The 13,173-nt window shown below is 37.7% G+C and overlaps 1 protein-coding gene across 2 annotated transcripts in view; it reads right to left on the bottom strand.

Annotated features, from left to right (window-relative positions):
- Window positions 1–13,173, bottom strand: part of Itpr2 (inositol 1,4,5-trisphosphate receptor type 2) — a 481,279-nt gene that overhangs the window by 324,396 nt on the left and 143,710 nt on the right. For both annotated transcript variants that reach the window (XM_027934069.2, XM_071610047.1), the window contains 5 exons: window positions 10,101–10,242; window positions 7,718–7,879; window positions 2,642–2,814; window positions 1,416–1,535; window positions 1,098–1,283 (listed from right to left, as the gene is read on the bottom strand). In XM_027934069.2, coding sequence (XP_027789870.1) covers window positions 1,098–1,283; window positions 1,416–1,535; window positions 2,642–2,814; window positions 7,718–7,879; window positions 10,101–10,242 — 783 coding nt within the window. The remainder of the gene's footprint in view (window positions 1–1,097; window positions 1,284–1,415; window positions 1,536–2,641; window positions 2,815–7,717; window positions 7,880–10,100; window positions 10,243–13,173) is intronic.

Genomic DNA, 13,173 nt, shown 5'->3' with positions numbered 1-13,173 from the left:
AAAATATGAGACATATTACATTGTTGATTTCATCTTGATAAACGTCCTAAACTTCATAGTAAAAATTGATGTCTATTTTGATGATCTCTGTATTTCCAAGTGCTTGTGATACTGAGTCAAACTCTGTGAGTGGAAGTTCAAGTGATAAATAAGGACACAGACATGAGATTGTCTCTCTGCCCCTTTATTATAATTTCTCCTCTTTGTTCCAGTGACGTGTGTCTGGCCCAGGTTGTCACTGTGTTCCAGGTTTCCTGGGATTACAAAGACACTAGGCTGGAAGGCCAGGGAGCACAAGTCACATGACACCATCTCGCCCCATCCCCAGCCTCCTGAGCCGGGGGCTCTAGAATCTACACGCCAAGTTTGCTCCCACAGTTCCCAAACCAAATGTGATCAGTTCAAACAGTGTCAGTACTTGGATTCATCAGCCTCTGAGATGAAGAGTCAGCCACGGGTTTGTTGCTGTAGCTGTAGAAACCAGGGAAGGAAGGCATTTTCTGCCTTTCTCTGATTCCTGCCTCTTGGGGCCAAACTGGTCCCTGGGTTGCTGCTTCTGTTTTCATCCCTTAAGCTCAAAGATGCCAGTTAGGATCTTGTCCCCAACACACTGACACTGGGAACGACCTTCAGTACTTCTGCTGTACATCGATGAGTTTTCATAACTACAGACACCAGTTTCTCCAAAGCCCAGGTCAGCAGGTATTAAAGAGTGCTGGTATAAACTACTGGCTGCCCTCCTCTGTGGCCACCCCACAGTGAGGTCAGCTTCCTCAGCCCAGCTACCACTGCTCTCTCAATTTGTGCCCTGGATCCTAACTTGTCTCCCACTCTACTTGAAAACAGAAAGAAACCTCCACACACAAAACTCCAATCTAGAGGAAACTCGGGGAACGGCAAATGGTGTACATGGAAAACACAGACGCCAACTTTCCTTTTGACTATTTGACGCAGTTAGTCCTAAACATTTCAGCTACCCTAGTTCTGGAATGACTTTTAAAATCTCCTCTTCACACAGACCTAACTTTTAGAGGTTTCAGAGAATCCACTCTCGATGAGTATGTGAAAGAGTGAATTATGACTCTATAGTACTTCACCTGTAGTAGGTAAGGACCTCCAGGTCAGCTTTGGTGCCTTCCTTTGCTTCCTGAGCCAGGTGCCGAATAGCTTTGCCATGAGGCTCCTTGTTGCTGTCAATCCAGTACAGCCAGACTTCTTCGTCATCCAGGTCGTCTGGTAGGATGCAGCTCTCCATGGGGTTGTCTATTTGCATGGAGACCAGCCTTGAAATCAGGAACATGCAAAAATCTATCAGGAAGCACGCTTACAACTATGATTTAAAAAATAAAAAAAAAACTACAGAACTTTAAAAATAATGAACAGAAAAAAATGCCTCCATGATCTATCTGCCTTACTTAGTTTGGATGAGAATGTCAGCATTGCCAGGACTCAACATAAATTTACAGATGAGTTCTTGAGTGACAGGGATGGCAGTGGTGTTAGACACACAGAGATCTGACAGATAATCCAAAAACCTGGCAAGAGAAGAAAAATTAAATGGAACAGGAAGGCGAAGCATTTTACGAAATCATCACAATGAAAATATAATTTGGAATATAACAGGAAACTTATTTTTATATTTGTAATACTTTTTCCATGTGACATTTTTCTAATGTGTTGCCTCTCTACTGCATCATTAGAAACAAATTAAACACTCCATGCTTTTCATTTAATACAAACCTTCATTGAATATAAAGCATATGTTTACTTCTATTTATTTGGTGACATTCTTTCCTCAGCATGGTGACTTATGTTTATAAAATCATTTATCTGCCTTAAAGTGACAGTCCCCAGGATTGATATCAAAACAAAACAGATCAAAGCTAAGGCTGGACTGAATAAAACAGGACATAGCACATGCTTCATGAAAGTGACCATGACCTGGTCCAGAGAGAGGACCAGTTCTACTTTCTAGTATTTATTTGCTATACTACTTAGTTAAGAAAACATTGCCAATGTTCATTTCCCTCAGATGAAGCAGTATGGCGAAATCAAAGCAGAACCATAATCCCCAGATTTACTTTTACTTCGTATTCTATTCCTATCAGGGCATTCTTGGGCATACTGCTCTGTTTTCTCATTTCAAAAATGTGGATAATATAGCTCAGTGGTTGAGTATGTGCACTAGATAAGCAAAACTCTGTATTTAATTCTCAACACACACACACACAAAAATGTGGATAATAAAAGATAACCAGTATTCTTCATGAGAATGTGCAAGATTTTAAATGAGATGATGTATATGAATATATTTTGAAAGCTATATATAGGTTATCAGAAGGAAAATTAAGTACATTAAATTATAAGTCTAGTTCTGGGATGTAACTCAGTGACAGAGCATTGCCCAGCATGTGCAAGGCCCTGGGTTCAAGTCCCAGCAGGGTAAAAATAAACAAATGATCAGTTTCTAAAGGGTTTTGATCTCTAACAAAGAAATAACTATATACCAATAAACCCAACAGAATTTGTCCAGGAAAGTTAGTGCTACCAAAGAATTCTAACTTTTAAAATTTCTAAAAATAAAACCAAAAGCCCCGGTCCCCACTAGAAAAGAACGAACGCTACATAAACCACTTCAAACCTTGGCTCCCGGTTCCTCCTGAGTAAGCTGACAAATGTTTCTATTTCTTTTGCTGTGATATGTTTCTCTAGTAGTTTTCTGTTGTTGTGCAACAAAGCTGTGATAGTATCTTCTGCCAAAATATCATAGCCAATCTGGGACTGCATGACACAGAAATTCTTAGCAATATACTCCTGCAAAGAGGAAAGACTGTCAGAATGTGCCGCCATACAGCTCAGAAATCAAGGTCCTCTCAGGGCTAGCAACACGGGTAACTCATTCACAACAGAAAACTTTCTAAAAGTTTTGTCAAAAGAGAAGCAAGTAAATATTTCTTCAAAAAAATAGAGCTTTTTGAGGAAGGCAATTAAAACATATCAATATAAATATAATTTAAATTATGATGAAAAATACATTGCTAAAATGATTTTTAATATGCATGCTTAAGCTCTTGTGAGAAAACCAAAAATAAATATAATTAAAATAACAAATCTTTACAACTTGGTAACTTAGGATTTCATCAGTCTAACAGAGGCTCTTTCTCTGAGTTTTCCCAAAAGCCATGACCAGTGATTTTGGCAAGATGATGAAAAAGAAAATAACTATTTGATATTTCATTCATGAGACATGAGATCTATCCATCTACCTGAAGACTGTAGATGGATCTGGGTTGATTTCTTTCTTGTATATAAACTACAATGATCTATAAGTTCTTTTATTTAAAATAATTGTAAAAACTTAGTAATTTCTTATCATTAAAATGTAAACTGGGGTGGGGATGTAGCTCTGTGGTAGAATGCTTGCCTGGCATGCATGGGGCCCTGGGTTCAATCCCTAGTACTACACACACACACACACACTGCAACCAAATAAGATAATGTAATCAACCATGTTGCTAATCAGATCCATTCATTCAGTAAAAATTTCTTAGAGGCCTCAAACATTCCAGGCACTGATTGGGAGACTAGGGGTATGGCTGTAAACAAGACAGATAAGCTATCATGAAGCTTTCATCCCTGTGAGCAAACAAATATACTCTCATTTCACATGTTGATAAGTGAAATGCAAAAAACAGAAGGATGGAGAAAAGTGGCAACTTTAGATGGGAGATGCCAAAGAAAGGACATGGGCACAAGGATGGAATGATCAAAAGGAGGCAGCCAGGGGAAGACCTGAAGAGAAGCCCTCTAGGCAGTGAAAGAAGCAAGTGCAAAGGCCCTGTGGTAGTGGAACTAAACTTCTTGTGTTCTACAAAGAAGAGATGGCCATTGCAGTGAAAGGGAAGTAAGCAGGGGAAAGCAACAGCTGGAGTTGGAGAGGTAAGTCAAAAAAGGAGTCCTTGTGAGTTATCGTAAAGAGCAAAAACTAAGAACAAGAGAAAGCCACAGGAGTTTCAATTAAACTTTACTTATTCTGCTCCTTACTCTTCACACTAACTCTCCTATACTCCCAATCACTATTGCTCATTTTTAACATTGTGTGTATAAGCAACACATCTCACATAACAATAGAACTAGTGAGATGAAACCTTCTACATCAAATGTTTTCCAGTTCCTGGGTATTCTCCTTGGGAAGGCATCTCTGTTTCTAAGATGGGAGAATGTATTGATTAGAGAGTGGTTTTGCCTCAGGCAAAATTTACTGGAATATATCTATTCCTTGAAAATGGTATTGGTTTGCACAAATCTAATTATGTTCTAGGCAGCATTTTTGTGGTCTTTCAAAATGATGACTTTGTATATTGGTAGCCAATTAAGTAAAGTAAATGTCTTCTGTTGGTGTATCATTTTAAAGATATGTATTGATTTACACACTTTTATGACCACTGTAGTCATACTCTGATATCGGGCAAACTTCCAAGAAGTTGGTAAATAATTAAATGAAATTACAGGGTTATCAAATTCTATAAATAATAACAAACAAAGACACACCATTAAAGACCAGGGTGAGCACTAAATCATGAGTCAACTCAGACTGTAAAGTACAAGTGATGATATGGGAAAATGAGGTAATTATGCAAAAAAGTAGGCCTTTTGCCTACATTTAAAAAACCTTGTTCTTAAAATCATCAGAAAGCTATTTTATGCTTATTATAAAGCATTCTTAATGCAAAAAGAAGTAATAAAAGGGTTTTTCAGCTACCACTGAGATCCCACTGGAGCACACAGGGACAGGTGAGGGAAAATAAAATTCAACCCTCGACGAACACGGACTTCTTCGTTCCTTCCTCAGCTCAATGATCTAAAACTTGGGGAGAGGAGAGGAAGGAAAAGCTGACCCACAGCCATATATGCACAGAAACCCAGGCCAGGTCCCCAGAGCATGTCAGCACTTACTTGGGATGAACCACGTGATTAGGCAGAGGTGTGTGCACATGTGTATATGTGGCCCTTGCAGTGTTTGCTCATCAGAGGATGTTTTCAGAGTGGAAACTGCACACAACACAAGGAGCCTGGGTGCAGTTAAGACTAAGGGAGTGAGAAAACCTGAACATGCCATGCCAGAGAAAGGACACCAACTAAGATGTGCTGCCTGGGAACCTACCACAAGGAGCAGAGTGACCCATCCCAGGACCTCTGGCACTGAAGCCCATGGCAGGGATGGAGAACAGGAGGATGGATCCTCAGCAGCCTTCCAAAGGCTAAGCACATTCAAAGATGGCACACATCCTGACCTTATGGGACTGAGGGCCCCAGGGACGCTGAAGACCTGTGAACTCTTTCTGTTAATTTCATTCTCTAATGATCCAGCACTACTTGTATGGGTGGCATGGTGGCCTATCTAGCAAAGCATAGTAATCTCCCCTTTTCCCCAAGGGACACATTCCATGACCCACAGTGGATGCCTGAAACATGGACAGTACCAGACCCAACTTAAACTGTTTTTCCTATACATACACACCTATGATAAAAGTTTAATTTATAAATCAGGCATAGTAACATATTAATAATAATGAATAACATATAATATTCACAATAAGATATCATAATAAATGTGATTTAAGATGATAGATTTATGTATTGAGCAGCCAGTTGAGTAATGTCTATATTTCTAGAATTACTTCTAGAATCTAGCAATTAATATTTTTGAACCAAAGTTGACCATGGGTAATGGAAAGAAGATAAAATGAAATTGTGGAAAAGAAGGGATTACTCTGTTTTTTTCAGACCCAAGAAGAAAACTAAAGACAAGTAAAATATGCTGGGTAGCCTCATTCCAGACCTCCTCTGAAGACTTTAGACTCTCAGAAGAGGACGCACCTCCAATGCAGATTCTCTGAATGCCTGAATGTCTGTCATTTTTTTTTCTTTTTGTAGTTGTATATGGACAGAATGCCTTCATTTTATTTGTTTTATTTTTATGTGGTGCTGAGGATCGAACACAGTGCCTCACACATGCTAGGCGACCACTCTGCCGCTGAGTTATAGCCCCAGCCCAAGGTCTGTCATTTAACATTCTGGATCTTGAGTTTTCCTCCCATGAAACATGAACAACTCTATCCACTTTTATCTTGCCATCTTAAAGGAATGTAGTGAAGTTGCAGGCATAATTCCAGAGATAACATTTACAACTGGAAAGAAAGATGCTTATTCCTGGGGTTACATTTGAAAATATTTAAGGATTTATGTACATTGTTCCCTTGCTTCCATTCTTTCCCATATTATTTATCTCCTGGCTAATCTGTTTTACATATTTTTGGACCTTTATGAATCTTTGAACAGAATTCCAAAGCCAATGTATTTTATTTAACACATCCTTCCTAATATATATATATATATATATATATATATATATATATATATATATTCTTATATATTTTTTTGGCAAAAAAGAATATACATATTCTTTTTTGCCAAAACACTTTCAAACTACCCAGAGACAATAACACAATGATGGAGCGATAACCATAGGCCTAAGGGGAGAGCTCAGGGGTGGAGCACTTGCCTACCATGCATGAGGTCCTGGATTCAATCCCCAATACTGTAAAGAAAAAAAAAAAAGAACAACCTCCAACTTTAGGCAAGTTATTTAACCTCTTTGTTTGTCAATTCCTCATCTTAGTATCAACTAAACTGAGTTAATCTGTGAAAATTGCTTACAACTAAGCCTAATGCAAAGTGAGCACTCTAAAATACTACTAAATACTCCTAACAACCTCTACCCTGCAGGACTGACACTACAGGCTGTGGGGTACTTAGGCCCTCCCCCAGCCCTCTCCCACACCATTCTTCATGGAATAACCTCCTCAGCAAAACTTATGGTGGTGTATTCTGCCTTCCTGGTTAAGAGAAACATGGAAACTAATTTTCCAAATGATAATTAATTTTAAACAATTTTATGTTAAACATTCACATTATTGAACACAATGCAAAATATTATGTACTTTTAAAATAAAATGAGACCTGAAAGAAATTTCATTAGGAGCCAACAATTTTTAGCTGCATCACACGTGGCTTCCCTGTCCTCCTCAGCTGTGAATATCTTAGGGCTGAAGTACCCTTTCTAGCAGCCATCATTCTTTCTTCAAAGGTCTCTGTTCCTAAAATTGCTTTTCCTAACCAATTTATGAGAATGATTCTTATCCTACTCAGATGCTTTCTTCTCCAGGAATCTGTCCTGGGTTCCCCAGCCACAGCTGTGCTCCCCCTCTTGAGAACTTCCATCCTTGTCTTCTGTCTCTGCTCCCCTCTGCCTCCCCCTTACACTTCAGATGCACATGCCACATGTTTTCCACTAGAAAACAAACTCCTTGACCACAGATGTTGAGGCTGTACCTTGCAAGTTCCTCAAGCCAAGAAATGTTCCATTCCTCTTTACATAATAGACCCCGTACCCCTCCTGCCCAGAAATTAATACGTTCACATAAGAACTCAGGATATCCTCACCCAAGCAGGGATTCTAATTTTATACGGAGGAATAAATAACTATGTTGGCTCAAAAATACTTACAGATCATTTTTGTGCTGCCAATATAAAACACTTCATTGCAAAGTGAAATTCCTAATTCCTACTTTCTTACACTTTACAACAGCAATGAAAAGAACCCTGCTCACACTTCATATGTGAAACAGAATTAAGAATGGGGGCCACCTCTGACCTGATTTTTCCGGTAATCCTGCTGTGAATGCCTGAGGACGCGGTAACAGAGCCGTAGCATGTACTTGTAGGGAGCGTATCTTTGGTCCCCCAGGTCTTCGAGCCTCAACATAGAGCCTTCTCCTGCTTTCTCTTTAAAGGGTGCTTTAAGAATCCCAAATACCTATCAGGAATAAAAAAAATTGCATATTCTAATAAACATGCTTTATGATCATTTTTTTTTTTTTTTACAAATAAGAACATTGGCTCAAAAACACTTTTGTAACATTTGAGTAGAATTAATGTAAAGGGGTGAAAGTACTTAGGATACAGGACTAGAATGTTCAAGGGACAGAAAACCAATGCTAAAAGAGTTCCCTAAAGTGAATGACAAAAATATTGTTTAAATAAAATGCTAAATTTTATTTAGAAATAATGTTTTTAAATTGGGAAATAGAAAGATGTTCAACTGTACCAAGCTGCATGTTTAGATGAACTAAATATAATTTCTGTATGCTTTTGGGTATTTTCCTACTATTTTCTATAACTTCCCCAAATCAAAATAATATAAAGAAACCATTTACTTTTATCTGAAACTTACATCAGAAAATTGCTTCCAAATATAACTTTTACCTCTTCCTAGGGTCAATTCAGAAAGAGGAAATAGCAATCCTAAATATATATGCACTGAATACCAGAGCACCCAAATATAACTCTTTCTAAAAGAGTAAATTCACTGTTCATGATACACAAAGATGTGACCAAGTCAGTGAATGTATCAGAATTAAAATATAATAAATAAGGACCCACATGGGCAGCTGATGGGACCCAGTGAGCCAGATGTTTGTAAGAAAATTAGCAGTTAGGAAGTACTGGAAAGCATTGAGGATAAAATTTGCTTTGAGTAAGACAGCAGGTAGGCTCACCTGGAGACTAGCTGGTAGGATGAGTAAACCACTAGGAAAGAACAGGCAGTCAAGGGAATGAGCATTAACACAAGAAGAAAAATGGAAAGAAATTCTCATTTGGAGCCCATGAAATGTGATAGCATTTCTTCAATAATTGTGTATTTACTAAACTTTGCATGTTATATTTATAACACTGAAATTAAAAATCTGATTGAAATTAAAAATATGTTGGTTAAAATATTAATAAATCCATACCAGGTCCCAAACGTCTTTGAAATCAAATGTTTTATATAAAAGCATTGCTGATGTCAGAAAATGCTTTGCTCCAATTAGATTTATAACCCATTATTTGAGAAAAATATTGACTATATATACTATATACTGTGTCTATTTTCCTTTCTCAATTCAACGAGAACATGTATATTACTAACATAATTGTTAGTTATGTTTAAGTATCTTCCTTGAGTCCATATGTAATTCACACAAAAGCCCATTACTTTAAGTAGCAAATAACAAGGAAAAAAATAACATATAAAGAAGGACATGTCCAGATGTGCATGTTATCAGGAAATGAACTGATTCACTGGTATATTATAAATAATTTCAGGAAGACACAATAAAGGAGCAGCTCTAAACTCTCAGGGAAAAAATTTCAGAATATTGTATGGTGTACTTATGAACCAGTGTTCCTAGAGAAGAGAAGAAGTAGGAAGAGGATGGAAATGGCATTTTCCAAGTTCATCTAGAAATTCTACCTAGACATTTTTGCCAGCAGTTTCTGGAGAATCTGACCACAAAGGTTTTTTGGAGATCTTTGGTAGGCTGCCTCTGAGACGGCCCCCGATGATCCCTGCCTCTTGATAATCACATCCTATGGAATCTTCTCTCTTTGACTATGGGCTGAATTTATTAACTTTCTTCTAACTAAATACAGCAAAATGCATAACATGTCTAATATAAGATCATAAAGGGCTGTGGCTCCTATCTGGGGGTCGTGTCTTGTTTCCTCTTGGATCCGTCACTTCTTTTTTTAAAATATTTTTCAGTTTTAGCTGGACACAATATCTTTATTTTATTTTTATGTGGTGCTGAGAATCGAACCCAGTGCCTCACACATCCTAGGTGAGCACGCTACCACTTGAGCCACATCCCCAGCCCCTTGGATCAGTCACTTCTAAGGGAAGCAAGTTGCCTCCTCTCCCTGGAGACTCCACTGGGAGAGGCCCAAATGAGCAAGCTGGGAAGTGCATCTTCTCTCATGTCTCCTCTCAACCTTGAGATGATGGCAGCTCCACCCGACTCCTTGACTTACTCTGAAAGACCCTCAGCAAGAACACCCACCTAAACTGCTCCTAGAGTTTTAATCCACAGAAACTTCAGAAAGTGTCTGTCTAGGGGTCATTTATAACACAGCAATAGATAATTAATACAAGGACTTTCCTGACACCATAATTTAAAAAACAAAATAAGCAAATTTAGCTTCATAACAAAATTCACCTGTGCCAATATGTTTTGTTCCCTCATTAGTTTTTGACGTTCTCGGTTCGGCTTGGTGATAACCACATCCAGAACTTCTTGTCCATTATTAGGCACATCAGCAACAAAAAAGATGAGGTCTTCCAATAATTTGGTTACAAACCTATCATAAAATGAAAAGGAAATTTTACTCTGTGGCTTAATTTTGGATTTTCTTTTTACTAAATGTAAGAACTGAAACAATGGAAAACAAAGTATTGATAATACAAATCTTTAATAAATAAAAGATAATATCTAATGCAGTTACTGTTTACCTTAACTTTTATAATAATATTCCTTCTCCAGTTCCTACTACAGCCTCTCTGCCTCTAGGTCTAATTGAGTATTTGCAGGCTTTTGTGAAATACAGTCCCAGGTACCTCAACAACAGATGAGCTGGTAAGATAACACCACCAGATTCTTTTCCATGACTGATCAGCAAAGTAGAGTTTTTTCCATTTCAGAGAAAATGGCTATCCCTCTAAATTACTAAATTCAAACTTTATTTTTACTATTCACCCAAGCTACTGCGTTTCAATTTATTCAAATGTACAGAACAAATACTAGGCGCAGTGGTGCATGACTGTAATCCCAGTGGCTTGGGACATTGAAGCAGGAGGTTTGTGAGTTCAAAGCCAGTCTCAGCAACATAGTGAGACACTTAGCAACTCAGGCAGACACTGTCTCTAAAGAAAATATTTTCAAAGGCTGGGCATGTGACTCAGTGGTTAAGCATCCCTGGGTTCAACCCTTGGAGGAGGAGGAGGAGGAGGAGGAGGAGGAGGAGGAGGAGGAGGAGGAGGAGGAGAAGGGGAGGAGAAGGAGGAGGAGGAGGAGGAGGAGGAGAGGAGGAGAAGGAGGAGGAGAAAAATTTAAACAACCTGTGAAAAGAAACCAAGTAAGCAATTAGACACTGTTGTGAAAGTATCAACTGTTCTATAAAAACCATAGTATTCTAAAACCAAACACCAATGTTCACTTGTAACTTGATATTGTGGTTACTGTTGTTATTATTATAACTATTATGTGAACTTCAGTGGCATTTAGTCCCTAAAGTGTTTTGAAAATTCCTCCTTACTTAACTTTTTGCTCCCTCCTTCCTCTGCCTGTTCTTTGTAATTTTTTATGTTGGTAGGTAGATGGAGGCAGCCAGGCTTCATATTATTACAAACACTGGTAAACTTATTTGAACTCTGTATTTTTAAAAGAGATTTTGAAAGTTATTGATGATGAAATAAACTTGTTATTTCGTTTATAAATATGATTTTTATAGTAAAACAAAAAATATTTAAATTAGCATCCCCCATGTACTGGTAGCATAATCATTCACGAGTATTAGCATGATACATCATGATCATATTAATAATAAAACTACAAGTGTCTCAACTATTACAGAACTGTTAGAATATATTTCGTCAGGAAACATCCTGATCCCATCTCCAAGGATCCTATGCCTCCTTAACACTAAGGAGGCAAATTTTAAATTTTAACTCAGTTCTTTGGAAAATGTGTCTAGCTGATAGGATTCACTGACATCTCAGAAGGCAACCACAGAAATAAAAAAAAAAAAACACATGTGCATTAAATATGATGTGAACTTCTTTTGAATTATGACTTAATGTCTTCCAAGTCATTCAGTTCTTCATAAAACAGAAAACAATTTTTTTGAGCTCAGATTACTTCAGCAAACTGAGATTAGTTAAACCTAGGTTGCGATCTGCTCAATATAAGTCCAGCTGGACCATAAATATTTGCATTTATTTTCTTTTTAAAACTATCAATATTCATTTTCTCTTTCTAATTCTCTATTTAGATAACTAAGAAAGCCCAATTTGTGGTCAACTAATATCACTCTGCTTCAAAGTCTTCTAAATGTCGTGAAACCTCCCGATGGTTAATGGAATGATGATGAAGAAAATTAAGTACTGACTGAATATCACTGCACACAAGCCCAAGCTGCAGAGCCCTCCCCAATGAGGGAGCGAGGGAGGCCAGAAAATATGAATATTTGGTTTTCGTTTGGTTTGGGTTTTGTTTCTGTGTTTTTTAATATTTCATCTCAAGCATCCCATCTATGGCCAAAAAAAAAACTGGTTTGCTTTTCATACTCCAGTTCTGTATTGGGTGATTACATCTTTTTAACTCATGTAATTGTACTAATTTTTGTTTATTAAAAACTTTTTCTGGGGCTGGGGCTATACCTCAGTGGTTCAGTACCTGCCTCGCATGTGTGAGGCACTGGGTTCAATCCTCAGCACCACATAAAAATAAATAAATAAAGATATTGTGTCCATCTACAACTTAAAAAATAATTTAGAAGAAAACTTTTTCTGTGTGACTGTCAGGTATAGCAATAATGATGTACATAAAGTATATAATGTATATGTGTGTTGTGTGTGTATGTGTATGTGCACATGTGTGTATATATATACTTTGTGTGTGTATGTATATGTATATGACACAGCACATCTGAAGACATTAATAAGAAGTTTCATGGATCAGAAATCAAATAAGAATAACAAAGTGAAGAGCCTGGCTAACATTCAACCCTCACAAGGTAGCCAGAACTGAAAGCACATGGTAGAGATGACACTAAAGACATAAAAGCAGGGAATAAAGTTGGGGTTATCTATCTCTTCAAATATCCCCCCAAATCCAGTGGTCCCTTTAGGCTCTGGTAGTGAAGGGAACAAAAAGCACATGATAGGACTTGGGCTAGCCACTTGTGATCACGATGACCACTGATCACCAGAGGACCTGAAATCTCAGCACTCAATACCAGACCCAGCTCTGGGCTAGTGGGAGCAGGGAGACAAAATCCAAAGCTAATAGAGAAAATGAATGAACATAGAGAGGAAAAGCAAAAACCTCCCACCTGAAAAGAGACTAAAGAGTGAAATTCCAAAACACATGAAAGAAACCGATTAAGAAAGACGACCATCATGCTAAAGAATCAGGAGACTAATTCATTACCAATAAAACCAAGTAACAGAACAATTTCAAAATAACTTTTAAATAATTATTATTTTTTGGTCCTCCAATGGATAAAGAAAGT

This window comes from Marmota flaviventris, chromosome 3 (genome assembly GCF_047511675.1).
Source record: "Marmota flaviventris isolate mMarFla1 chromosome 3, mMarFla1.hap1, whole genome shotgun sequence".
Lineage (NCBI taxonomy): Eukaryota > Metazoa > Chordata > Mammalia > Rodentia > Sciuridae > Marmota > Marmota flaviventris.
This window is presented reverse-complemented; position numbering and strand designations above follow the sequence as displayed.